Source organism: Sciurus vulgaris (genome assembly GCF_902686455.1).
Source record: "Sciurus vulgaris genome assembly, chromosome: 14".
Taxonomy (NCBI): domain Eukaryota; kingdom Metazoa; phylum Chordata; class Mammalia; order Rodentia; family Sciuridae; genus Sciurus; species Sciurus vulgaris.
The window spans coordinates 79,455,760-79,483,640 of NC_136475.1; the positions used below are offsets into that span (position 1 = coordinate 79,455,760).

Genomic DNA, 27,881 nt, shown 5'->3' on the forward strand with positions numbered 1-27,881 from the left:
GGATGATGAAGGAGGGGAGAGGCAAGGTAGAACTCAGGGTAACCAGAGTGACTCCCCAACAAATTCCTTGTACTAAAAGTAACATGTTTGTTATGTGTAATGAACAGAACAAAAGAGAAAAACACCTACAGTCCCAATTCCAGAGATAACTACTATTTACGTTTGTGCAGAATCCTTCAGTTACATAGATTTGTGCCCCCACATGAATGTCTCCTTTCCCAATGCATTGTTCTGAAATGTTTTATTCATGTTTTATGTAGTGAATTTTTCCCATTAAATGTTCTTCCAAATCATCATTGTCATTATTTACCACTTGCTCACTGCATGGACGGACTGTAGTTTGTAAAACTATGTCCTCTTGTTGGACACCTTGTTTTTTTCAAAGTATCTTTCCCTTGAGTTTGTCTGATGCTGAAACTATAATGATCCTCAGCACAGTCTGTGGTCTCTGAATGTCACTTGGATTGATGGCAGAGTGCTGTCAGGAATGACTCCTGCAGGACACTTTTCCCATGGGTTTGGTCAAAGCTCCCAGAGGTCACATCAAGTCCTCTGTAGCACAACACAGCAGCCTGCCACCATTGCCTGCTTGGGGTATGGACCCCTGTAATGTAATAGGATCCAACTGCCCAGGACTTCCAGGTCACAGGCAGGGTCCACTTTCTGCCCCGGACTCCCCAGAAGCCCAAGCCTCCTGGTGTACAGCCTCTTTTGGCCTCAGGCTGCCCACCTCCCTACTCAGCTGCCTGGGAAATCCTCGCCCACATCCCAGGGGTGTTCCTCACCTGGGCCTCTCTACGAACACATCCTCAGGGAGCATGTATGGAGCTTCCTTCTTCCTGGTCTCGATCACCTGGAATTTGGGAGGAGTCAAATGATGAGAGCTTGGTCCAACAGGGCAAAGAAGCTCAGAACAGGCAACAGAAGTTGCTGCTGTCCTGGTCTCAGCCTTGATGCCCACCCCCTCTCAGCACCTCCTTGCAGGGAACTCTACAGATGGGCTTCTCAAGAGAAACCAGGATCCCCAGTAACCCTCAGAGTTGCCTTTAAAGCCTGAGGGGCCTGCTTAAGCTATTGCCATCAACCACAACCACACAAGAGTATCACGTGCCCTCCAAGTGCAGGGCACTGCTAAGGAACTGCAGTGTCTTGCTCCTGGGTCCTACTCCTGTGCTATCTACTTAAAACACAAAAAAGGGGGACACAGGTTGCACCACGTCCCAGACCTGGGTACTGCCAACAATCCTGATGGACAGAGACATCTTGAGTCTTCCTCAGCATCTTCTGGAACTTTTTGGTAAGAAAGGTGAGAATTACTAAGACGGTGAGTAGTTGGGGGATGGCGGGCATGCAGGTGGGCTGGCAATGGTCCATGACTTCCAGTGGAGAGGACAACTGGGCACTGACCTTCTTGCACTCTCTTATTGGCCCAGAGGCCGGGAGGGTCCAACTCCCTTGGGGTGGTCTCTGATCCAGTGACATGGCACCCCTTCCCATGCTCAGCTGGCCCAGGATAGCTGAGATTTGGAGTTCTGTTTAATTTCCTTTTGCTAATGTATTTTAAAGTTATTTTGGACATCATATCATTCTACCTATAAACATTCTAGCATATTTTAAAAGATCTTTGTGTAACACAGAGAGCATTTGACTGTAGTCTGTATATTAGATAATACTGGTGGATTTTTTTTTTTTGAAAACTTAATTAGGTATGTGATCAGCATGGCAGTCACAGATGCCCAAACTGTGGTTTTTTTGTTTTGTTTTTTAGCCATGCAGACTGATTTATGTAAATTGCAAGGAGAGAGAAAGCTGGAATTTGTTTTAAAACATTTCAGCAGAAGTAAAGAAAAGGAAATGGCTGAAGCAAATATGGGAAAGTCTTCTGAAGTATTACTCTGCATGATCCCTAATAGATGCTGACTGTTCTCATACTGCTTTTGGTATCAGAGAATTTTCATGGTGAAAAAAAAATTTATTAAGTAACTTTTGTCCATAAGATCTCAGGGGTGTGTGCTTCCATGGGTTGAGAGAGGACAGAGAACAGGAAGCAGGTATAGGACAATCCCTGTGCTGGATCCCATCTGCTCTGTCATCAGACAGGAGGAGACTCCACATCATGTCACTTCTCACTGTCATTAGTTCTTCCTTTGACTCTTTCCTCACTACCAAAGACCAAGAATGGTACTAATACGATTAAGTCCAAGCTGGTTCTGGAAAGCCCTGAGCTGGGCTTCCTGAGCTCTCAGGATCATGAGGACACCAACCTCGTGGATGTGCTGGCAGAAGGCAGGTACCGTTGTGAGCTGGCTGATGAGGTTCAGGTAGGCTGCGCCCAGAGCGTAGAGTGCACAGCGGTTGTACACAGGCAAGTTCTCCTCATTGACCTGGGCCACGTCCTGGGGAAACAGACGGGCCTCTGGAGTTCTTATCTACCAACTACTCTGGTGTCTGCATCCCCCACCCAACCTCTCCCCAGTCTTTAGAGATGGCTCCTTTCTCTCGACAGTCTTTCTCAGCCTTTTCCCCATAACTGCCCTAGTAAAAAAAAAAGTCATCCTCATTAAAGTTGAAGGGGATGATCTCTAGAACAATCCATGAGCTGGAGGTCCTTAAATACAGAGTATGGTGGCAAGGACCTCAACTCCCTACTCTAGCGACAGCTGTAGTGACCTTTACTGTCCAAATCCTCGTCATCAGTTCTACCATAAGGATGCTGTCTCCTTCACTACAGTTAATTCTTGGAGAAAGAGATTGGCTTGCTAAACTGGGTTCATATGTTAAATTGAGAAAGCTGTGGGAGTCACCAAAGGGTTGGGATGCAAAGGAATTCTAATTCTGCTTCGTGAGCATAAAAAAGAATTAAGAAAATTTTAGCATTTACCACTTGCAGATTAACACTGCAGGGTTTAGCACTGCCAAGCTGTTAACAAGACTCTCCATCACTGAATTCCCAGGCTTGCTGTGATTCAGGAATATGATGCCCGTCTAGCTTCAGGACCTGGAGGCTCCAGCCTTTGAGGTCTGAAGGATCCACCCTGACTCCCTTGGAAGTACACTTCCACTCAGAGAGACCCAGAAAGTCTCAGGTCCTACCCAGTTCCACATGGGTCATAAACTGCAAAGAAAGTTTGTTAAATATACTGGTCTTCAGGCTTGGGAAACTGGTTTGGGGAATATTTATTTTTAACAAGCATTCATGGCAATTTGGAAGAATACCTACGTCTGAGAACCAGAGGCTCTTTAGACAAATAGGTTTGTCTAAACAAGTTTGTTTCAGGATCACTCAGGGCTTATGAATATCCTCTTGGGACTCCTTGGATTCTCAGACCCTGAGAGTGACTTGAAATACTCAGGGATAAGGGGAGTTTGAATGACCCTGTTCCCTAGGTCTCCTTTAACTTGAGGATGAATCACTGCCACGAATTAAGCCATCTTGGGGGTGCCCCAAACAATACCATGCTTTGGGGGCTTCACGGAAGAATGGCCAACCAAGAGCACAAAATTCCCAGGCTCCAAAACAATTGTTAAGCAACTGCTACTCAGTTTCTTTATCAGTACTTGGCCAGGTCAGGGCCCCTCCCCACAATCCTAACCGTTGTGTCCTGCTCACACCAAGCCGTACCTGAACAGCCAGCACCAAGCGGATGAGGTCCACCACCACCTCCTCGTTGGCCAGCTCAATACTGATGAGCGCCAGCAGGCCGTAGAGGGCCTCGTAGTGCTTCTGTATGTTTGTCTCCTCCTTGCAGCTCAGGTAGATGTGCCTGTATAGCTGTTGGGAGTGCTGGGGACAGGGGTGTGGGCAGGGGACAGCCAGAGTGCATGGGGTGGGGACAGGAGAGACAAGGAGAATGGGAATGAAGACCGACTAAAAGAGGGGCGAGATGGTTGTGCATGCCCCGCTTCCACCCTCAGGCAGGGATGTCTTTAAAGCAAACCTCAGGGGCCCAGTGAAGGGAACATGGGAAGAGCATGATTGTGGGGGATAGTGGACTCCAGTGACACCAGCAACCAAAGCGTAAGCCCAGCTTCAGGAGCAGAACACAGCCATGGCCCTGGACTGGCTCACCAGTGGGGCTGCAGGCCCTGGCCTTTGCAACGAGTACCACTGTGGCTTGACACCAGAGGAGGCAGCTGGGTAATGTGACCAGGCATATGTGCAAAGGGAGGCAAGCTGGCGGGGGCAGTGGTCAGCCGTGACTTAGGGGCTGGAAGGTTGGGTCCACAGGTCCACTTGCTTACCTTCTTCATGAAGACAGTGTCCTGTCGGGAGCACTTGTCCACTTTCAGCTTCAGGACTGAGATGTCACTGAGGGTACTGGGAGGGGATAGAAGGAACCCTTGTGTAAGGCTAGCAGAGCTCACACGGTGTCACTGGGCTTTACCCCCAGAGCTGTACAGACTTCCGGGGTTCCTCTGGCTCTGAGTTTAATTCTGATCTCCATTTTCTCCCAAGGTCTCAAGTCCCTGTTCCTTTCTCTTAGCTCTTTGATCCTGATTAACTCTTCTTCCCCTTCTTTCCCCAAATTCTTCCAGTTTCTACTGACCCACATCCTCTTCCTTCCACCTAAGACCTCCCTCCTCACCCCCACGGCCCCCAGGCACAGTGTCTTTTGATCTCTTCTCCCCTCACAGGACCCCAGGGTCAGTATCAGTGATCTACTCCCTGGTAGGTCTCACAAGGATCTGAATTGTCCTCCCACCGGGGTGTGAGGGTACTGGTCAAGAAGACAGGCCCCAACACACATCAACTAAGGAGAGACTCCCAAGTTCACCTGATGGTAGAGAACTTGTGGCGGTTGCCATGACGATCGATGAAACTGATGAGAATCTCTAGAACGAAGAGGCGGATTTCTGCATCCTCCATGAGGGCGGTGGAGAGAAGGCGGTCAAGGAAGTTGCTGGGCAGAGCTGACATCATGTTGTTGCACTGGAAACCTGTGGATACCTGCGAGGCAACCCAGGGCAGGCATGCTTAGGAACGCTGTCCCTCTCAGGTGCAGTGAGGAGATGGATGAGCAGCAGGAGAAGCTGGGCCTAAAGCAGCCATCCTCCGAGACATTTCCCAAGCCAGACTTCCTTCCATCCTACCCTCCCGATCCCTGGGCACCACAGGCGATATGTTTTTCAGTACTGGGGATGGAACCCAGGGTGCTCTACCACTTAGCCACATCCCCATACCTTTTTATTTTTTATTTTGAGATGGGGTCTAAGATCCCCAGACTGGACTTGAACTTGTGAACCTCCTCCCCCAGCCTCCCAAGTAGCTGGGATTACACTTGGGTTCCACTGTGACTGGCAGCCACAGGCAACTTCTTTGAACACTCCAACAACCACGTAGATAACCTACTTGGCGCAGCTCGGCAGATGTGTGGGAGGATTAGCAGATGTGAGTGAGGGAGATTAGGTGTTAAAAGCAAGCAAAGGATGAGCACCAGAGAGAAGCAGGAGCAGGAAATCTAAAAACCTAACATTCCAGTCAGTCAGGGCACAGCTGACCAGCACCCACCATGAACACAGTGCTTCATTAACAGTAGAGTCTAGGTGTGGGGGTGCACACCTGTAATCACAGCAACTTGGGAGGCTGAGGCAAGAGGATGGCAAGTTTGACGTCGGCCTCAGCAGCTTAGTAAGACTCAAATATAAAAAATAAAAAGGTCTGGGGATGTAGCTCAGTGGTAGAGCACCCTGGGTTCAATCCCCAGTACTGCACGGAAAAAAAAAAAAAAAAAAGAGTACAGACAGTTTCAGAAACTGGACAGTGGAAGAACTTGCAGCTGGGTGGAGGAATCAGAACTCACACCCAGCAGTACCACAGAGCACTCACAGACCTTATCTGGTTACATCTCTTCTAGCGGGTTGAGAAGGGGACCTTCTGACCAGAGTCAGTTGGCATAAACAGACCCATCATGCACGATGTCAAAGCATTCAACAGTGCCAAAGCATATTTAGGGTGAAGCCCATATTGCAAAACAATGCCTTTGATGATTCAGAAGGCCTCCAAGGATCCAGCCTAACATGGGAGTATCACTAGTGAACATCAATGCTCACTGACAAGGGATGCATGTGAGTGTGCTCCAAGCTGTCAACTTAACAAATACTAGTACAAATCAATGAGGGTAAACCCAGCAAAGACATGGTGGGAATATGAAGACAAAGGAGATAACTAGATGATGAGACATGGGCAGTGCCAGGGCAAAACACAGTGATGATGATGATGATGATGAGGAGGAGGAGGAGGAGGATGGTAAATGCAGTGACAAGAAGGGTGAGGGATGGAAAAGAGGGAAGGGGAGGCTTGAGTGGGAGCGAGGCGGGGATCTGTCCAGACCAGCATGTCTGGATCAGAGACAGGCACTAAACAGTGAGATGGAGAGTCAGGGAGAAAAAGGGTACTGGGGACCTTCAACTTCCATCTGAGAAGTCTGGATGTTTGTGCATTGGAAACTGAGGTCCACTCTGAAATATGGGGCAATGCATGGGGAACATTTCTAGAAAGTTCTTCTCATGATTATGTTTATGATGGTGGAAAAGAGATGGAGGTGAGAGCAACTGTGAGAATAATGCAGTTGTGAGATGTCCAGAGTTGAGGCCAGGCTGGGCGCCAGCACACCTGTGGAGCCTGTTAGAGTTCAGGACCTCACTCACTGCTCACTCTCTCTAGGGAACCTACTTATTTTAACTAGTCAGTCATGGGAACTGTTTCAGAATGACAGTCTGACTGCAGTGATGGCCACAGGGACGAAAAGAAAAGGTATGTGAAACACTGGAGAAGGGAAAGATGGTGGCTGAAATGAGAGGCTTTGAATGCCAAGGGGGAATCCAGGATGGGACCTGGGGAGGGGAAATGGTGGGAGCCAACAGATGCCATCTCAGGACACAAGGTTTGAATGATAAGGCTACCAGTGACTGATAGCGAGCCTTTGTAGAAGTTAAAAGCAAGAGTCTGCCCTGCTCTGGATGACCTGGATCTCCGGGTCCAGCTTGGCTAGTGAATGGGAAACAGGCTGAATTCCAGCCCCTCACTCATCCTTTTGGCTGGGCATATTTGTATAGTATGAAACCTGCATGACTGTATGTGGTGGTCTTCTTTTGGTTCCTTAGAAGGAGTGTGTCCTGTGCAGGAAGGGCAGGAATAGGGATGGGAGAGACTCACCTGAAGGAGGGATTTCAGCAGCATAATCTGGGTCAGTCGATTCCTGTTCTCCCTGTAGACCAGAGACACATTCACCAGGATGGTGATACAGGTGGAGAGCCCATACTTGCCTGCTCAGTTCTCCCTCTGCTGAGTTTCTCCATGTGGCTTAGCTTGTTAGGTTACAGGACAGCGACTTCCATTCCCAGGAAGCAGACCAGGGAATTAATGGCTCACCCTACAGTGAGGGGTGGGTATGTGGGACAGCCTGAGAAACTGCTGTGGTATTCAAGGGTCTCACTGCTGGGGGATTTGGGAATAAAAAGGCAGAAGAGAGGGCAGAGCCTACACAGCTAGAATGGATAGAGGACAGGGCCAGAAAACACAGGAAGGGGAAACTGGGCAGAGTCTACGTTGGGAGAGGGTGGAGGACTCACCCTGTCCTTCCTGTCTCCATGGCATGATGCAGGGAAGGCAGAGGGACCTTGCTCATGATGAAGAGGATCACCTCGGAGCGCTGGTAAGTGGGCAACGTGCTGGCAAAGGAGCCTGAGGGGGAAGAAGGTGGAGAGCATTGGCCCAGGGGAGGCCAACAGCTGCCGGGCCACTCTTGGTGCAGCCTTTCTGCTGAAGAAACTACTGTGGAGACCAATGGCTCCCACTCTCCAGGGACAATTCAGACCCAGAGGGAGAAACTGCTCAGGATGGCCTGGGTGTGATTCTGCCTCTCAAGGAAGAGGAGGCACATAGAGGACGCCAGAGGGCTCTTCCAGGTTCTGGTTCCTTCACTGGGATTGAGTAAGGGCTCATTTTCTAGGGGCTGGAGAACCCTAGGGCTGGACAAGGACAGGAGTCCCAGGTTCTCACTGGGCTCCTTCAAGGGCTGCCCTGCTGGGCACCCTGGAGCAAGTCATGCCTCCACCCACAGCCATGGCTTCATTACTTCTGCCCTGCCTCCTTCTCAAAGTTGATGGAAAATTCAAATGGTGCTAGACAGGCAGACTTTGAAGGTGATGGACCCCTCACACACTCTGGGTGGCTTTACAGTTCTCCACATCCGGGTGCACATACATTTTCTCCATGGCCATCTCCTTCCCTCTTTTCTTCCTTTTCTCTTCCTTAGCTCCCCCTCCCATCCAGTCGCCCCAAACTGAAAGCATCAGGCAGGCCTAATGAGGACTAGGGTGCAGGATGTCCAGGCTGGTAAACCCATGAGATCGTTTTGTGTTCTCAGGACCCGCGCGGGCCAGACCGTGCACACCACGAACAGATTCCATTTTCCCCACTGTCCATGACAAGCAAGATATGGATGTTTGACAACCCTACAACTGATCCCTTGTGCGGTCCGCCGCTCGCGCCCCACCCGCTCTCTCCAAGTTCCAGGCCCCGCCGCTCCCTGGTGACCCGCTCCCGCCCCAGGACCCTCTCCTCCCCAACGAACTCCAACCCTTCATGCCCCACTCCCACCGAGCTCCGCCCTCCGGGCACTCCCCTCCCACCGAGCCCCGCCCTCCATAGCCCTCCCCTCCCCACCGAGCTCCGCCCTCCATGCCCCGCCCCTCCCACCGAGCCCCGCCCTCCGTAGCCCTCCCCTCCCACCGATCTCCGCTCTCCATGCCCCTCCCCTCCTACCGAGCCCCGCCCCTCCACGCCCTCCCCTCCCACCGAGCTCCGCCCTCCATAGCCCTCCCCTCCCCACCGAGCTCCGCCCTCCATGCCCCGCCCCTCCCACCGAGCCCCGCCCTCCGTAGCCCTCCCCTCCCACCGATCTCCGCTCTCCATGCCCCCCCTCCTACCGAGCCCCGCCCCTCCACGCCCTCCCCTCCCACCGAACCCCGCCCTCCATAGCCCTCCCCTCTCCACCGAGCTCCGCCCTCCATGCCCCGCCCCTCCCACCGAGCTCCGCCCCTCCGCGCCCTCCCCTCCCACCGCTCTCCGCTCTCCATGCCCCTCCCCTCCCACCGAGCCCCGCCCTCCGTAGCCCTCCCCTCCCACCGATCTCCGCTCTCCATGCCCCTCCCCTCCCACCGAGCCCGCCCCTCCACGCCCTCCCCTCCCACCGAGCCCCGCCCCTCCAGGCCCCGCCCCCTCCCCACCGATCGTCTTGATGACCGCTTCCTGGAACATGCGCTCTTCGTGCTCCTTGATGATCTTGGTGCCCAGGCTCAGCGCCCCGTCGTAGCTGCCGGTCAGCGCGTAGTCGATACTAAGCCGCAGCTGCCTCAGCAGAGTGTTGAACATCTCCAGCACCGTGGGCCCTGAGTGCGAGGGGCGAGGCCCGAAATCGAGACCGGCGCCCTTCTGTTCGGCCCACCACCTTCCCAGCCGACTTCTACCGAGAACAGACCCGACACCTCCCTCCCGCCCCTGGCCTTTTCCCACAAGGGCAGTTCTTTGTCCACAGGGGTCCCCGGCCCTCACTCCCTCTCTCAGATCCCCTTACCGACTGAGCCGGTGGCTGCGATAACCGCAGCTTCCGACAGGACCTCCACGATGCCCGCGCGCACGGTCGCCGCGCTGCGGCTGTTAGCGTCCAGGTGGCTCAGGAGCTGCTGGATAACCAGGTGGGAGTGCTGCGGCTGGGGGGAGGAAGACGTGCTGGTCCCCAAACAGCAACCCCTGGGTGACCCGGGCAACCCTCTACTGTGACCGGAGGCTGGGGGTAAACTAAAGTGAAGCTAAAGTGATGTCCCAGGGCCAGTGGACACCACAGGTGGCGACATTACGTTCCCTTTCTTGTAGCCCTCCCACCTTGGGCCAAGAAGACAAAGCCAAATCCTAGTGAAGACCTGCTTTTTCCCTTTTTCCCTAGTCCTTTTTTACTTAAAAGGGGTTAAAAGTCCATTTAAAAATATTGTCTTCATTTTCATTTCCCGCCTTCCCAGGCCTTATTGGCAAGGGCCATTAGAGGCCACACGGTTTAGTCCAGTGCTGCTCAAAGTGTGGTCCACGGACCAGGGCCAATTCAAGCTCTGTTTCACAACATGAACGCTAAGTACAGAAATGGAGAGGAAGCGTGTCATCGCCACAGCAGCCAACGGTGTGGTCTGAGGGCTCCCATTTTGGGTGAGATTTTCATTTTTTTTTTTTCCTCTAGGAATTTTTCTTTTTCTTCTTTTTTGCAGTACTGGGAGTGAACCCAGGGCACGCTACCACTGAGCTACATCCCCAGCCCTGTTTACTTTTCATTTTGAGACACGTTGCTAAGTTGCCCAGGCTGGCCTTGAATCTGGGATCTTCCTGCTTCAGCCTCCCGAGTCACTGAGAATACAGGAAGGCATCACCACCCACCTTTTCCTTTTGTGTTTTATGAAAGTTTTGGACTATGATTTTTTAGAAATAGAACTCAAGCGGCCTTCTCCACAGCTCGCCAAAGCAGCACTTAGACAAGTAGGGCCTTGGGCTGGGGAGATAGCTCAGCTGGTAGAGTGCTTGCCTCGCAAGCACAAAGCCCTGAGTTCGATTCCCCAGTACTGCGCAAAAAAAAAAAAAAAAAAAAAAAAAAAAAAAGTAGGGCCTTAGGAGAAATCAGCAGACATCTGGCTCTCCACTATTCTGCTCCCAGAGCTGCCCTGGACCGGGGGAGCCACCGTACCTGAATTGAGTACATGATGATTTTAAAGCAACGGATGGCGAACACCTTGGGTTCCCAAAGAGAATGGTTATCCAGATGGCTGTGAGGAGAAAGCATGGGGATTGACTGGGAAACTCAAAGTGATGTTAGGAAGGAGAGGTAAGCTTGGAGGGACAGTGACACCTCCTGAGAGCACCTTGCAGTTCCCAGGTAAGTGAGGCTGGGCCTACAGGAAAATGGAATTAGTCCATGGTGTGCACGGTTTGGCCCTGCAGGCCCTGAGAGCAGGGATCATGAAGGACCTTGGGGCAGTTGTAGCCCTAGAGCTAGAGGGAAGTCCAGGACAGGGGCTCTGCAGCTGGATACATGGAATGAAGCTGGGTACCTTTGTTCAGTTTTCGGTGCCCTCCTATCAACTCCTCACCCCAAACTGTGCCTGTGGTTATAATGCAGGCTGTAATAACACAGGGATCGCAGGCACAAAAAAGGAAGTGACTTAGCCATAGCACCATGACTGTGCTCTCTTCTTCCCTCTTCCCTGTGTCAGTGGGGAGATGCTGGGTCCTAGAACATCTCAAGGCTGAAGGCTGGGTTGGGTGGAACACTCAACTCACATGAGAACAGGCTTGATGGCATTTTTGATATTGCCAAAGGCAGCCCGGCCCAGCAGCTCCCGCAGGCACCTCTCAGCCAGTTCTGCTGGGTTCTCCTTTTCCTTCTCTGGTGCTTGGAGGGGTGAGGGAGACCGGCTGTGGAAACACGAGCCACAGAGGTAAGGGATGGGATGCCAAATTGGAAGCCAGGCTTTATGCAAACAATGACAGGGTGAGCAGGAACTCATTTGACAGGCTGCACCAAGCAACAGGAGGGCGTCATGGCTGTCAGAAATTAAATGGGATAGGACAAACTGGGGGGATGGGATAGAGTTCTCTTTTGGAAACCCTTAAGGATAAGTTGCTGTGACTGTGGGAGGGTGCTCTGAGCACTGTGGGCTGGGTGAGGTGCGGACCATGAGTGTCTCATGCACCTAAAGGCTTCAAAAGGGAAAAAAAGGAGATATGAAGAGAGGAAAGGGTGGAGATAGAAAAGTGAAAGAAGAAAGGAAAGAAGGAAGAGGAAGGGCATAAGCTGATTCAGGCATGACTCAATGGTGCCTAAGTCACCAAGAGTGGGCTCAGATCTGGACAGAACCAGGAGCCCCAGGACCCCATCCTCAGCCCACCTGAGATCACAACAGGTGCCTGCCAGAGAGGGTCTATTCCAGAAATGACCACCAGAGGGCACACTTACTTCTCCCACCCCTCTAGCATCCTCCGCTCCACTGAAAGTGAGAAGCCAAGTGCACATCTTTCCCCAGCAGCATGCACACAGCCATGTTGGCCAGCAACACAAGCCTTCCCTCCATCTGCTCTATAGCAGGGGTGCTGGGTCGGCCAGGGTGGGGGGTGAGGAGTAGGGAAGGGAATGAATCCCATACTTAGGGGTTCCAAGATTAAAACCCAATTATCTACAACGTAAAAAAAAATTTTTTAGCAGCTGTGGCTGGTCAAGCAGTATCTTTTTTTACATTGGTGCAACCTAGTTGTATGTAAGATGGTAGTTGTTGTTGTCACATATTCGTACATGCAATATAACAATATAATTTGGCCAGCCTCACTCCCTAGCATGTCCCCCTCCACTCCCCAGCCCTAAGCAGCATGTTTTAAGGCCCAAAATAGTATCAGGAAGTGAGGGAGGAAGGAAGGTCCAAAGGGAAAGTCCTCAGTAATTGAGGCCGTGAAAGGCATTCTAAAACTCCTTGGCCTGCTGCTTCCAGAGACAAAAGTAACCTGACTCTTGGCCCTTTGGTGCACACACTCACCCCTTGGGAACCTAGTGCCATTGCTGTCTTCCTTCATTATTGCAGAGGTGACAGATGGGGTACAGCACCTGGCAGAATACCAGACTCAAGGCTCCTAGGGAGCTGGTTTTGGACTATAGAACAAGCCACAAAGCCAAAGGTTTCCCAGTCACCCAGGAGGCAGCCTTGCTGGGCTGGCCAGCTCACCTCTCCGCCTCCTCCACGTGCTGCAGATTGAAAAGCAGCGATGGGACAATCTTGTCCATGTGCTGCGGGTCCCAGATGTTGGCCTGCAATTCATCGTTCACAGTCTTCCTCACCACCCCTTGCAGACCTTTGATGCCTGACATGCGGATTCTGCAAGGAAAGGCAGAATGGGACTTTGAAGTCCTCCTCCCCTGAGAAGCACAGTTTCTGTGGCCAGGAGAAAAGCACAGTTCAAAGGTTAAGGACACACTCATCCACCCAAAGGCAGAGGGAGACCACTTGCTCCTCCTCAGATGACCTGACCTGCTGGCTGACTTCTTGGGCGGGAAACCATGTCTTCCGGCTTTGTCTTGGAGACTCCCAGGCTGCCCGTGCCCTGGTGCCATCAGGGCTTCATCCCAGGTCCCCCATGTTAGTACTCAAGTGGGTTTGCTCCAGATAGAGAGCTCAAAGTGCTTTGGAGAACTCATGAGGCAGAACGCAGGGCTGGGAGCACTTAGGGCAGGGAGGTGGATCTGTAGGGAGAGGCACTGAGCTGCAGGCTGTCTGGGTACAAAGAAGTTGTGGTTGGGACTAAGCTGACCAAGAAACCATACCAGAAATCCTATAAAGCACATCCCCAGACCCTGTTGTACTGGCCCTGTGGGAAGGAGTGCTTTTGACTGCCCACTTATCTCAGCCTGAAGTTTCCGTGTTAAATAGAATTTTTTTTCTGATTATGAAGTAGTAATTACAATTATACTAATTATAAAAAATATAGAAAAGAAAAAATTTGCCCCTACCAACACCACTCAAAGATAACCATTATTTGCATTTTGGCATCTCTTCTTTCTTCTGTGCGTAATTTATAACAATTAAGAACTGATGACATATTTAATTTGTATTGACTTTTTTTCCACATAACATTTGGTTATAAGCATTTCCTTATGTCCTTAATTCTTCATAAACAGGTTGAATGGTTCTACTACCCTAAGAACTTTCAACTAGGACCCCATATGGCATTTCGTTATTTCTGATATCTTTTGCTAGTATTTTAATGCTATGATGGACATTGTTGTATAAAATATTTATCATGCTTCAAATCACAAGATAAGAAACAAAAGGTCCCCAGTATTGCCCCCTGCACAAGCTGCAGTGTCTCGCTGTCCCTCTGGCAGCACCAGGAATCTCATTTGAAACATCTGTTGTCATTTAATGGCTCTGAAAGATCCTCCCATCTTGTGACTTTTTCAGTCCCCACCCTTTGGTTTGGTGGCTGGTCGTGGGGATCAAACTCCAGAGTGTGCGAGGCCAGCCCTCGGTTCACATCCATCTGATTATTAGAGTTGAGCCATTTTTCTAAAAGTTTAGTTGCCCGCTGTATTTTCAGCCTCAGTTTTAAGTGGAGTTGCCAGGGTAGAACCCTGGCACTTCCTGGGTGACAGTCACTGTGGGATGGCAGGAGCCTAATGGCACCAGGATCCCTGGCCCAGGGCCTGTCAGGGCTGCTGGCCACAGGCAGGGATTCCCTGGGGAAACACCTGGACCCTCTGCCCACCTCCCCCATTCAAGACCCAGCGCCAGAGGCTATCCAGACTTGAGAACGAGTGAGCTGAGATCCTGTTCCACTTACTATTTTTGGCCCCAGGTTAAAAGCACTCCTGAATGCTCTGCTGAAAGTACATCCCAGACGGGCAGGACCCAGGATGCCGGAGAACACTCTGGGGTCTTCATTGCCTTGCCAGACCTGTCTTCTCCAACAGCTGCCACCCACCCACTCCACACAACTCAGGAAGGGCCTGAAGACCGGGAAAGGGACTCCTGACCAAAGCAGCCAGCCCAAAGTCAATGAGTCCACACTGGCCCAAAGGGAGAGTCTCCATCTACACTAGGCCAAGGGGAGTGAGTCTCCTTCTGCAATGGCTCAAGGCAAATGAGTCCCCGTCTACACTGGCTCAGGTGAGTGAGTGTATACACTGCAGAGGAGTGGGAGGCACAGTGGCCAAGCCTTGGGGTGGAGAAGAGGGCTGCTGGGCTCCTGCTCTTGCCCTGAGGACTCCCCTTCTCTTTTTTAATCTGCCTTTAAAAACATTTTTTGGGGAACATCAATTTTATTATATAATTTGTAAGAAATAGAAATTTACTAAGAACCATTTCTGCTATCCCGGAAGCATGGGAGAAAGGACAGAGACGAGCAGGGCAGGGGAAGTGTCCCAGGGAAAAGAGTCTCTGATATTTCTTGCAGGAGCGGGTGGAGGAGACTCCCGGTGGATCCAGATGTACTCCTGGCTGGAATCTGAGCCGAGAAGCATGAGCCAGTTGGCACACCTCATTCCTGCAGCTGTTTGAGTCCATGCCTGCCTGATGCCCGTGCCATGGCGTCAGGACCCACAGAACTCAGGGCCTTCTGGATGTCCACTGGTTTTGTCTATCTCAGCTCTGCATTTTCATTGGAACCACTTCTTTTTCTGAACTCTGGCCCGCAACAGCATGGCATGCAACAGCACCGTTGTTGAATGCAGGTGGCAATCCTCCGAGTCACTCTCTTCCAGTCCTTGCTGTTGTCATGGGATTGCCCTGTGGAGGTATCTTGGGAGGGTGTGCTGCCTTCTGCTGTAACCCACCTACTGAGGATTGTCCAGGGTTTGGGCCTGAGGAACACAGGGTCATGCTGGGAGCAGGGGTCCTTGCACACAGGAAGCAGAGATGAATGGTAGGCAAGCTGGCACTTCCACTGCCCTTCTGCCCTTGGCCTCCCAGGCAGCTGTGCTCATGGGGCAAGGGGACGGTGGGAAGGGCAGGTTCACTGGCACTCTTGTTTGGGTACATGTTGGGAGGACCCACTGGGCCTGGGCAAGGCCCGATCCTCCCTATCACATGCTTCATGTGGAACTTGCAGTGCCCTGCCCCCATGTTATCTGGTGCTGGCATATCAGATACATAGCTATCACCTTTTCATATTTTTGAATTGCAGGGAAACCTAGGAATTACTGAGGTCATAATCGTAACCCATGTCAAACACGGTTTCCATAATTACAGGATCCGAGGGTTTGGGGAGTGGCTCACTAGAATGATTGGGTCAATGCTCCTCACGCTGACTTAGCCATGGGTGCCCCATTATCTGCTCTACTGTGGGCCTCTGTGTGGGGTCCACCATCAGGATTTGATTGATGGGGCTCTGTGCACCTTGGAAACCTGGGGGAATGTAGTACCTTGACTGCACAATCTGCTTCTTCAGCTGCTTAGCAGTGGTCGCCACAAATAGGTATCCCCCTGTGACCAGAAAATAGAGAATGATACCCAAGTTCCATGCCCACGGGTGGGGGGGGCAGCCCTCATATTCTTTCCACTGGATGACTTCAGGGGCCAAGTGCAGGAGAGTGCCCCAGAACTTGTTCAGCTTCTGCCCTGCTGTGAACCTGGTGCTCAGGCCAGAGTTGATGAGTTTGATGTTGCCTCTGGCATCCACCAGGATGCTCTCTGCTTCAGGTCTAGGTTCCTGATTCCCTTCTTGTGGCCGCAGCACATGACACAATCTGCCCCAACAGTCTCCAGGCCTCCTCTTCCTGCATGCCACCAGCCTCTGGGATGTAGCGCTGTAGCTGCCCCCCACCTGCATACTCCATGACGATGTAGATATTTTCAATGGTCTTCATGCTCTGAAAGAGCTGGATCACATTTTGGTGTTCCGTGGCCATCATCATATCCAGTTCAGATAGGACGGGGATATTCCGCTCTGTAGGACTTTCACCACCACCACTGTCCCAGTGAGGAGATGGCAGGCTAGTTCAACCTGGGTAAAACCACCCTGCCCAGTGTTCCTCACGACCCCGTAATGGTCCATGAAGGTGGTGTCCTGGCAGCAGCTGGCCCCTACGGCACTATACTACTCTGACTACTCTGACTGCACATCCTCAGCTAAGGATGCTGGCTGAAAAAAAAAAAAAAAAAAAAAAACAAACCCCAAATCAAAAGCCAACGTCCAAAGGCCACAGCCACCAACCACCAAACGTACTAACTACCTAAGAGTCTGACAGGTTGCCACCCATCGCTTCCTGTACCTGTGGACAAAGGCCCAGTCGCAGTCCGCCTCTTCTACGCTCAATGTTTAAAATTCCCTCCTAACGGCTCTTTGTGAGGTCAGAGCAAGAAATGGCCCATTCACGCCTGGGGGTGACCCCAGTGGTCCTCTCTCTTTGAGCCTCCAGGACCTTTTCCACTTTCATCATAAGAAAGCACTCTGTAAGCTTCGGGCCTCTGCGGGTTATGGGGACTGATATTGACTCGTTTTGAAATTAAAATTTGTACAGTACTTCAAAAAAAATGTGAGAAGTCATTTGTCTCACCCGAGAGGTCCTTGCCACTGCCACTCAGGACTCTGAATAGGCTGAGGATGAAATGGCAGGAAAAGGGGACACAGGGAGGGCACCGAAAAGAAAGGAAGGAAGAAGGTGGAGGTCAGAGGATCTCCCATTCTTATCCAGTGAGTGACAGGTGCCAGTCTGTGGTGCTAACGGCACTGCCCGGCATCCAGTGGCAAACTTCAGGAAACTCCCAGTGTTGTTGGAGCGCAGGGCGGACCATGCCTGGGTGTGTGTGTGTGTGTGTGTCCGTGCAGCAGCCTGAGCAGCGTCCCCTGGACCCCGCCCCGCCCCCTCCCCCCCCCCCCCCCCCCCCCCCGGTTCTGCTCTGCTCCAGTGGTCAGCACCTGTGACAGCTAGACTGTCTTCCGCCTTTCCTATCACCTGTTTCTGTAGCGTCGCTTTGCTTTTGTAGCACTGGGGACCAAGCCTATAGCTTCACACAGGCTGTGCCACCGAGCTCCACGCCAGCCCAGCAGCACCTGCTTCAGGACACACTCCAACTGCTCCAGCCTTTGCTGCCTCTTCACAGCCATCTGGAGGGAGGGGGCTACTCAGGAAGCCAACGCAGGGGTGGGGTCCTCCTCCTGCACGCCTACTTGCCTCAGAGGCACTGGGCAGCACAGCCCCAGGGAGTCCGTGCAGAGTTGGTTCAAGAGAGAGGACGTGGGGACTGAGAAGGTCCAGAAGCTGCCATGTGGTCTTTCTGGGACCCGCCTGGGTCTCTCAACCTTGTCTGGAGGGATTGGATTCCTGTTCTTCCAACCCAGACCATTAGCTGTCATAAAGGGGCACTTGGGACTCCTCTAAAGCCCTACTGTGGTGAAGGATGGAGCTGGGGTCTGGAACCACCCAACGAGAATCGACCTCCTCCTGGCACACTGGCCATGTGACCCCTTCAGCCCCAGCCTCGCTGCCTCCACCAGCCTAGTCCGGTTGCTGAGGACCCTGGCCTTCCCTCTCACCCTCCCTTCTCCTTTTTCCTCACACACTTTCCAGTTGCAGACAGTCTTCAGGGGCTGACAACAGGCTGGGGACAGAGAACTACCTCTCATTTTTTGGCATCTACAGGTCCAAGGACTATGCCTGGAATGAAATGCCCATTTCCCGCCATATGTATGCCGATTCATCAGCCTGACTGTAGCCCACATGTCAAACACCCACGTCAGCATCATTCATTTTAATTTCTTTGTGACTTTATTTGAGATGTTTCACTTCTGTAATATTTCTTTGACTCTATAAATTTGAGAATGTGGACATACATGTGTATTTTGTAATTCGAGCCATTTAGCTGGATGCGGTGACACATGCCTGTAATGCCAGTGCTCTGGAGGCTGAGGCAGGAGGATCTGAGTTTGCGGCCAGCTTTAGCAACTTAGTGAGGCCCTGTCTCAAAATAAAAACTAAAAAGGGCTACAGATGTAGGTCAGTGATAGAGTGGCACTGGGTTCAATCCCTAGTACTAGTACCAAAAAAAAAAAAAGGAAAGATATTTATCTGAAAGCATTCACTCACTCAGTCATCCATTCAACAAACAGATATGCAATGTCTGCTGCTGTGGGTTTTTAGCACTTGGGTTGCAACAGTGAATCAAAGGACTTCTGTCCCTCTAGAGCTGACATTCTAGTAGGGGAGAGGCAGACAACCAATAAGACACTCAGTGAGGACATTAAAAGACATGTTAAAAGGGCATGAGCATGGTGGGGGGAAACCAGAGCAGGATGTGGAGAAGGGAGCAGGCGTGTGGGAGGCTGGGGTGCAGGCTTGTGGACAGAGCACACTGGGCAAAGGCTGGACAGACCGGAAGTGGTGAGCTCTGCAGAGCCAGGGAGGAAGTCTTCCCCCACAGGCACAGCATGGAGGTGAGAAGCCTGGGGCAGGGTGTCCCTGGTGGGTTTGAGGCCTGCGTGGCTGGAGGGCAGTGAGGGGTGGGGAGGGTCCAGGAGGAGGAGTGAGGACTTGGGACTTCACTGGTGGGCACGGATTTGGCTGGATAGTGGGTGGGCTGTTTCTGGAGTATATAAAAACATGTACTTCTGAACAAAGGAGTGAATTGGGGGGTGTTCTGTCCTCAGCTCTCAAATGGGGCTCAAGGGACCATTATCTTATATTTAGCCGTTTTCTGACCTGATAGGTTCTTCCTTCAGAACCACATGGTAGAAGCCTGGTCTGCCCACCTGCCCACCTATGGTCCCACCAGGTGCTCTATCCTCCCAGCAACACAGAAAGCTGACAGGCAGTCCCCAGCTGGCCTCTCCAGCACCTCTGGATACTTCTGCTGGAGCCCAGCAGCCCCTCGCCCTCCCGACTCACTTGGTCTTGATCTCCAAGTCGTCGTGGCTCGAATGGCACATTTCACTGAATCGGGACACGAAGAAGTCATAACTCCGATGGTAGGATGGGGTGTCCTCCTCGATGTTGGCAAACTTCACGAACTATCAGGACGGAGGGAGAGAACACACGTGAGAGGTGACAGCTCTGCCTCAGCGCTGGGTATCCCCAGACCCCCGCGTGGTGAGCCGGGAGCAGCCTCCGTGAGCAGCCTCCAGGACCAGCCTCCGGGACCAGCGCGGGTCTGCCTCTCCAAGCACACGCGGGAGACCCGTTGCAATCCTCCGCGTTCCTCTCTACACCCGGCTGGAAACCATGACACAGCTTAGGCCTTCCCCAGGGAGGAGGAGAGGAGGGAAGAGAAAGGAACATGACGGAGGCTCACTCTTCCGTCAGGAATGATATTGAACTGAGCGGAAGCCAGGGTTAAAGCACCAAGCACCCGTGAAAGCTGGGACCCCAAATCAACACCTGAAATGTGACGTAAAAATGCAATTATATTTTATTTTTGAAAATTTGAGCAAATGTTTAAAGTTTGCCATTTTCAGTTCAGTAAGTCTTGATCAGCTGGATTCCACTGCGCTGCACATTTACAATTCTAAATAGGAACTTAATTTCAACAGGGTCTGCGAGAAGCAAGTATCATGGACTAAATGGAGGTAAATTATAAAAAAATTAACATGATCCTCACAAGGTATTTTGTTTAAATGATAGAAATTCAGTACCCCCCCTCCCCATAAAAAAACAAAAACAAAAACAATAAAGGGCTGGGTTGTGGCTCAGTGGTAGAGCGCTTGCCTAGTATGTGTGAGGCACTGAGTTCGATTCTCAGCACTGTATATAGATAAAGAAAGGGGGGGGGGCGGATTTAGTACCCCAAACATCTCTAAAAAAATTAGATTTACAATAAATTATATTCTCCATTATTCTGCTATGTATTATTATTTAATTTTCCCAATTGTTTGATATATAAACAATGTACTATTCTTCCTAAAAGTATCTACTTAAGGCACTTACACAATATTAACTCTTTATAATCAGTCTATATACTTATTTAACTACTTCAAAGTTGTTAACTCGGGTGCAGCTACTTGGAGGCTAGGGTAGGAGGATCAAAAGTTGGAGGCCAGCCTGGACAACTTAGTGAGACTCTGTCTCAATATAAAAATTTAAATAAAGGGATGGTGATGTTGCTAAGTAGTAGAGTGCTTGCTTAGCAACATCCCCAGGTACCATAAGAAAAAAAAAAAAGTTGTTACCTTGTTCTGAATAAAAATGAGCAACTTGCATGAACATCACTAATCAGTTATGTTTGTTCTTGCAATGGTAAATGGTTATTTCAGGCGGACTCTCAACATACAGATAAGAGGCCCTCCTTCCAAGCTGCATCTAGAATGCATACCTGAGAATGAATGTTCTGATATTAGCAATAAATTCAAATGACATGGTTGCGTTATTGATGTGGGGATGCAGAAGAGGCAGCCTGATAATCTGTGTGATCACAGAACTGGTGGTTCCATGTAAGTTCCAGAAACAAGGCTAAAGCATGTCCCCCTGACTGCATGGCCTCCTAATCCCCCAGGTTATACCACAGACTTGGCAAATGCCAAGGCTGAAGGTGGGTTTGGCTGAAGCTAAGTGAATGCATGTGTGCTCTTGACCCCCGACAGGCTGTTCCCAGGCTACCCCACTCACAGCCAAAGCCTGGTCCAGTGAGGGTGTCCATTCACACCAAGGAGGTAGGCCGCTGTAGAAGGTTCTAACTGCAGGTCTATCTCTTAACTGGAAGTGTGACCTTTGGTGGGACATTTAACTTCTTTTCATGTTTTGGTTTTCCCATGTGTAAAATAAGCAGTGTTCACTAATGTTCTTTTATTTTAAGGCTTTTATGTTCCATCTACTTTAAATATGAGGATGCTTAAAGTCAGACTTCCTGGGTGTTTAAGGGTGTACACATTTTAGAAAAAAAATTTTTTTAAAGAGGCCAGTAATAAAGAGGGAAGGGCCGGGACTACAGCTCAGTTGGTAGAGCGCTTGCCTCGCATGCACAAGGCCCTGGGTTCCATCCCCAGCACCCCATAAATAAATAAACAAACAAACAAACAAGTAAAGAGGGGGAAAAGAGTCAACTGGAAACTTGGTCCCTACTGTGTGGTGATCGTGCGTCTCCAGAACACACCCGGAGAGTGAAGAGTGGACAACCAGACTTTACGTTCGCTGATTTGGGAGTTCATGGCTAACAGCTATGAAGATTCAAGAAACACAGAATGCCAGGAACTGCCCTAAGCAGTTCACAGACCTCATCCCTTGTATTTCCTAAAACGACTCTCTATGTTAGAGAGAGATTATTCCTCTCATTTCACAAAGAGACTTAGACCCTAAAAGCAGCCAGGCCTGGAGGAGGCCTCGGGTCTCACTGCCCAGCTGCCCCTCAGCTGCCTGCAGCTTTTGGGTTTGTTTTGTTTTCAGCTTCGTTGAGGTACAACTAAAAAAAAAAAAAAAAAAAAAAAAAAAACTATATATATTTAAAGTGTACTTAATGTTTTGTTTTACAGTGCTGAGCTACATCCCCAGCCCCAAGGCATACTTGATGTTTTAATGTATATATACATTGAAATGATCACAATCAAGCTAATTAATATCTCACTCCCCTAGTCACCACTTTCTTGCCTCCTTCCTCTTTCCCTCAACCCCTCCCACCATTCCTTCCTATTTTCTTTTGGTGAGAATGTTTAAGAAATAACCTAGGACTGGGATTGTGGTTCAGTGGTAGTGTGTGCCCCCCAGCATGCAAGAGGCCCTGGGTTTGGTCCTCAACACTACCTAAAAATAAAATAAAGGTATATGAAAAGTACTTGCTATTAAAAAAAAAAAAAAAAAAAAAAAAAACCTAAACATCCAGTGATGTTTGGATGAATGGATAAGGAAAACATATACACGAGAGAGAAATATTATGCAGTCTTAAAAAGGAAGGAGATCCTGCCAAATTTTTGACAGCATGGATAAACCTTGAAGACATTATGCTAAGTGACACAGTCAGACAGACACACACAGATTTGGCACAATCTCACTTCTATGTGGAATCTGAAATAGTCAACCTCACCAAGCAGACTGGTTGCCAGGGATGAGCAGGGACCTGGGGAGGTGCTGAGCAAAGGGTATAAACCTTCTCCGTTTTTTATCCCTGCCCTCTGCTTCCAGTAGCACCTCAGGCCCAACGGGCCCAGGAGAGTTGCTTAGGGTGGGGGTGCAGTATTCTTAGGGAGGAGCAAAAGGAGCATGAGGAAATGACCTCATCCTCCCAGAGTCCTTTTGGTCTGACTAGGAGGTGGCGCAGGCAGGACGGGGCTGGAGGATTGAGGACACCTGTTTTCAAACCCTGCAGGTACAGCAGTCAGTGGTGACTGGTTGGCCTTGAGTATTCTGCCCCCAGCTTCATTCACACTGAGGCCGTCTGGGGTCTCCCTGGACTGTCCACAGCCCACATGGAGAGCCACTGCAGGCACTGGTCACTGATGGGCAGCCTGACCTCCTCTCCTCCTCCCTTCCCAGAGGTTCTCCCTGGAAGTCACTCCCCATCTTGGTGGAATTGTGACATCAAGTCCCCTCCACACTCCACTTTGACTCTCCTCTTCTTCAGGATCCTATGGAGGGTTGGGGATATAGCTCAGTTGGTAGAGAGCTTGCCTTGCAAGCACAAAGCCCTGGGTTCAAATCCCCAGCACTGAAAAAAAAAAAAAAGATCCTCTGGAGCCTTGCAGGAGAAGCATGTCCAGTGTGTCCTGACTGACCCTGCTGCCCAGGCTCCAGGTGTTCAACTTAACAACTACCCTCTGGCTGTAAGTTTGGATTTTTTTTATTAAAATCGTTTTTTTTTTTTTTTTTTTTTTTTTTAATTAAAAATTCCATGATAACCCCTGAGCGAATGCAGGGTAGAACACATGCACGGGAATTCCTTTTCCAAAAGCCCAGACGGCCTTGCTGTGGACGGGACAAGCAGTTTCTCCTGTGACTCCCCTAACCTGGCCAGCCATGGCTGCTAACTGCGTGGGGAAAGCCATGCTTTCTTTCCTTCTGGGAATCCATTTGTCCTTGGAGTTTGCCTCTTTTGTGCTCTTCCTCCCTGGAAACTTAGTTTGGAATCTTTTCAATGTTGACTTTGACCTACTGGTGGTTCCATGCAAGTAGACAGGACCCCACCCACATATGGTCAGACCCCCAACTCCTCGTTCCACCTCTCGTCACCCGTGTGACTGGAGAGAAGCTGTGTAACTTCTGAGTTTCTGCTCCTCACCTGTAAAGTGGAGAACCTGGGAACTATGTCCTAGGCTGGTCACTCAGATAGAAGGAGGGGGTACATGCAGAGTGACCGAGGTCTGCTTAGGACATAGTGCTAGAGCGTCATGGCGACAGTGGCGACAGTTCATGGGCAGCTCCGTCAGCTCTGGGCTAGGCTCAGATGCAATTTGAATTGTGTCATTTTCATGGCACCAAGCCAGGAGCCCAGCTGGGACTGTAGCAGGCAACCCACCTCCAGTGTGACACTGGTGGGTGTGGAGAGGAGGGAACAAAGAACAGCCACCTCACTGACCCGCTATAGGAAGGCGGGCGCCTGAGTAGGGACAAAGGGCAGGGGAGTTGTCTGATGGCAGCCAAGCCCCCTGCAGCATCGTCCTGGGGCTGGAAGCCGGCTGGTGCTATAGGGCAGGGCAGTGCAGAGCCCAGCACCAGGGGCAGGAGGGCACGGACAGGAAGGGAGCTCCAGCAAGCAGAGACCGAGCACCTGCTTTCTTCTCTCTAACATGCGCAAAACAAGATTCAGAAAAGCTCTCCGAGCTCCTGAACAGCAGAGACTGTGAAGTCAATGCACACGATTAATAAGCTGCTGCTTCTCAGCGGAGCGAGTTTTTAAGGGCTCTGCAGGAGTCCACACCGCACAACCATTGAATAGCAGTGTTTGCTGGGCAGGGTACAAACACATCCTAAACGCCACTTAGACATCAACAGCACTCCATTCTGAACATGCCCAGGACGCCACTCATTGTCCCACCCCACTTGATTGGAAAGCTAAATTTCAAATACGGTTGTAGTAAAGTTTGCTTTGGTTTAACCCAGCTCCTTCTGTTGGAAGCCTTCAATTACTCTCCAGAGCACGAGTTCTTGAAGAGACTATTCACAGACAGGAGTTTCTGTCGGGAACGACCACACCAGGTCCAGTGCCCTATCTTTTTTTTTTTCTTACTTTTTGAACTGGGGTCTCACTCAATTGCTAAGGCTGGTCTTGAACTCATGATCCTCCTCCCTCAGCTTCCTAAGTAGCTGGGATTATAGGTATGCACCACTGTACCCTGCTTCAGTGCATTCAGTGGATGTCAGCCACATGCAAAAGCAGTTGGCACATATGCTCTACATAACCATAGCACCAAATGCTTCCAGGGACTTGCTGCTTAGACCTGTCTTAGTTGCTGCTGGCTGCATCACGTCTGTCTCTGTCTTCACATCGTCCTCTCTTCCGAGTGTCAATCTGCTTCTCTTACGAGATGCTTGTGACTGAATTTAGTTCTCTGAGATAATCCAGCATTGCCTCCCAATGCCAAGATCCTTAATTCAATCCTATCTGCAAAACCCCTGCTTAAACACAAGGTGACAGATTCCAAGGATGGGGGCATAGCTTTACATGGGTTTCATTTTCAGTCTTCCACAACATCCATTATCTGGTATAGTTTTTAGCAAACTAGTGAGTTTAGCAGGATATATATTGCTCCCATTGTAAAGATGAGGAAATTGAGGCTTGAAGAGAGCAAAGGTATTATTACTTGAGATCAGCCGGCTTGCACTGCACGGAGCTGGGACTCAAATTTAGGAATTCTAATACTGGGTCCCATGCTCTTTGCCTTTTGAATTTTAATGTCCATCGAAACTAACTGGGGAGTTTCTTTAAAATGCAGATCGCTGAGCCACCTCAGGTCTGTTGAACAGGACTCTCTGAGGACAGGGGTTAGGTGTCTGCATTCCTAAGCCTTCCCTACCTCTCACCTGCCTCATTCTGAGGCAGGGGTTCTACAGCTCTGGGGTGAGCTGGACCTGTGGTTGTAGACACACGCCCAGGCTGGCTGGGATGCACATCATTGAGAAAACCTAGGGAAGTGTGTTGTTGGCAGGGAAGGTTAGTCGAGGACTGTGGCCATCTCCTTCGAAGGAGAGAACAAGGGTTGAAACCGGGATTGGCTGGGTGGCTCCACCAGGGCTCCAGCTCTGGATGGCAGCGTCCTCCACTCCGGGTCCCAGGATTTCTTGGGGCTGCAGCCCTGGGGCTCAGGCTGTGGACCATTCCATTCCTTTGTTCTGCTCCTGCTGAGTTACCGGGTCTGGTGCAAGTGCACTCAGCACCAGTCCTGAGCCTCCTATGAAGAGGGCGCGTGCCCCATGTAGAGCATTAAGGGTGGGAACAGGGCTGGCTAATAAAAGAAGAGCCTTTTTGGTACCAGGCTCTGTGGGCACCCTAGGACCCCTTGGCTTGACGCCTCCCTCCAGGTCTGCAAGCGTGAAAGCAGACACATCAACCCAGATGGACCACCAGGCCAGGGAGTGCTGGCCTGTGTCCCTGTGGGGGCGGCTCCAAACAGCCCACCCCACACTGCTCCTGAGCCTTCCAGGGGTTGACACAGGGAGCCAAACGGGACACTTTTGGTGCTCATAATTCAGAGGTTCCAACAGGGGCACCTCACAGGGAGCATGTGCACTGTGGGAGTCTACCCAGGAAATGGGCCGACCTTGCTAAGATGGTGTTGGGACTCTTGGACTTCACAGTGTAAGGGCTTCGTCCCTCTTCTGCAAGACAGTGGAGAGTTATGATTATGCGGGGGGACTTGGGGCCAGACTGCGTAATTGAACCCCAACTCTTTATCAGCAGGATGATCTGGGGAAAGTTCTATAGCTCCCTGAGCCCCAGTGGCTCCATCTGTCAAATGAGGGTCATCTGAGCACCCACCTTGCCTGCTTGGCAGAACCAGACCTCCATCAGCCCTGTCCATGACACTCACGTTTCCTCCCCTGGGGTGTCCTGGGTTTTTGCTGGGATTCACCTGTGTGACTGGGCACTATTTTTCGAAATGCATGAGGCAGCAGGGACTTCCTATCTGCTTTGCCTCTACCATTGCTAATTCACAGTTTACAAACGGCTTTTATTTAAATGCTAGTTGCCTAAAGCATTAAATCATGAGAGAATAAAGTTGGGTTTTTGTTTTGTTTTTTTAAGATAGTGCAATGAGGAGGAAGGTCTCCATAGCAACAAACTGAAGATTCTGAACATGTGACTTTTCAAAGGCCACAGGCATGGCTAGGGTCACCCTTTCAAGATCAAAGTTTCAGCTCTTTAGATACAACAAAGGGTGCCAAGCTTGCTGGAGCTGATCACCCACCCTCCAGTACCGGCCACAGGCGACACAGTTGTGTGAAAGCTGAGGGTTACTAAGGGCCTCGTTAAAAAAGAGAAAGCAGACTCCAAATATTGACACTGCACAAACAGCTCTCCCCTGGCCTGGAACAGGGAAGCTGAGCTGCTTGGCCTCACTGTGGCACCAACCAAGTCTGTCTAAGCAGAGTTCACCTTTCCCTCTCCTAGAGATGGGCCCTATGAGCCAAGTGACTTCCAGCTGTCAACAACAGATGGGCAAACACGCTGGGCAGAGGGAGGGTCGCCTCTCCCAGTCCGAGGACTGTCGGCTTTTTCTGTTGTGTTTTCCTACCGGAGGGGAAATGGGAACTCCCTCTTGGTTTCAGAAGACACATCCTAGCGGGAAAGCAGATCTTGCAAACCCCATGGTTTGACCTGCCTGCTGCCTGCCCCTTGCTCCTCACTGACCTTGTTTAGAGGGACTCCCTAGAACAACCTTCACTACAGCCAGAGAAACAGTCCCAAGTAACTTGACCGTGTCCTACTCCTACTAACCTCCTGAACCAGCCAAGGCACAGAAATTCCCTACACCTAAGGACAAACCATCCTGACTCACACATGACACCATCCCTCCTTCAAGGATCTTTGCAGAACCAGCCATGGTTCCAAGAACTCTGAGAACCCTCTCTAGTCCTTGCTGCCTGTGAGAAGCCAGCCCCTCTGTCCCCAGGTGGCCCCACGAGCTGGGTCCCAGGGCCTGCACTCAGGAGGCTGAGACCTAGGGATGCACCTGACGCCTCTGTGCTCCTGTTCTGTTGCTGAGCCCCTGTCTCGAGCATTCCCAGTCCTGCAGTACTGAACCCACCAGATCCCAGGCAGCTGGTCTCCAGAAATGCTGATCACTGGGCCGACACTGGAGACTGGACCATTTCTAGGCTACAGATGACAATTAAAACCACGGAGTTGATGACTTTGTCCAAGGGGAGCATGCAGAGTGGGAAGATGGTGGAGCACAGAGCCTGGGAGACCACGGGCACCTCGTGGGCGCCACTTACATC

General features: G+C 50.8%; 1 protein-coding gene and 1 long non-coding RNA gene across 4 annotated transcripts in view; one reads left to right on the forward strand and one right to left on the reverse strand.

Moving 5' to 3' along the window:
• Positions 1–27,881, reverse strand: part of EFR3B (EFR3 homolog B) — an 80,124-nt gene that overhangs the window by 9,544 nt on the left and 42,699 nt on the right. Inside the window, exons 5-17 of one of the 3 annotated variants that reach the window (XM_079110586.1) lie at positions 19,410–19,531; positions 12,757–12,906; positions 11,324–11,458; positions 10,731–10,809; positions 9,579–9,684; positions 9,232–9,393; positions 7,573–7,684; positions 7,157–7,208; positions 4,776–4,948; positions 4,243–4,318; positions 3,623–3,784; positions 2,265–2,396; positions 786–853 (exon numbers count right to left, since the gene is read on the reverse strand). In XM_079110586.1, the coding sequence (XP_078966712.1) occupies positions 786–853; positions 2,265–2,396; positions 3,623–3,784; positions 4,243–4,318; positions 4,776–4,948; positions 7,157–7,208; positions 7,573–7,684; positions 9,232–9,393; positions 9,579–9,684; positions 10,731–10,809; positions 11,324–11,458; positions 12,757–12,906; positions 19,410–19,531 (1,529 nt within the window). Of the gene's footprint in view, positions 1–785; positions 854–2,264; positions 2,397–3,622; positions 3,785–4,242; positions 4,319–4,775; positions 4,949–7,156; positions 7,209–7,572; positions 7,685–9,231; positions 9,394–9,578; positions 9,715–10,730; positions 10,810–11,323; positions 11,459–12,756; positions 12,907–19,409; positions 19,532–27,881 lie in introns of all 3 variants that reach the window. The other 2 variants (XM_079110585.1, XM_079110584.1) reach the window with 2 other exon arrangements.
• On the forward strand, positions 9,723–17,301 carry LOC306644056. The gene is made up of 3 exons (XR_013759156.1): positions 9,723–10,201; positions 14,384–14,694; positions 14,981–17,301. It is a non-coding gene; the product is annotated as an uncharacterized lncRNA (long non-coding RNA).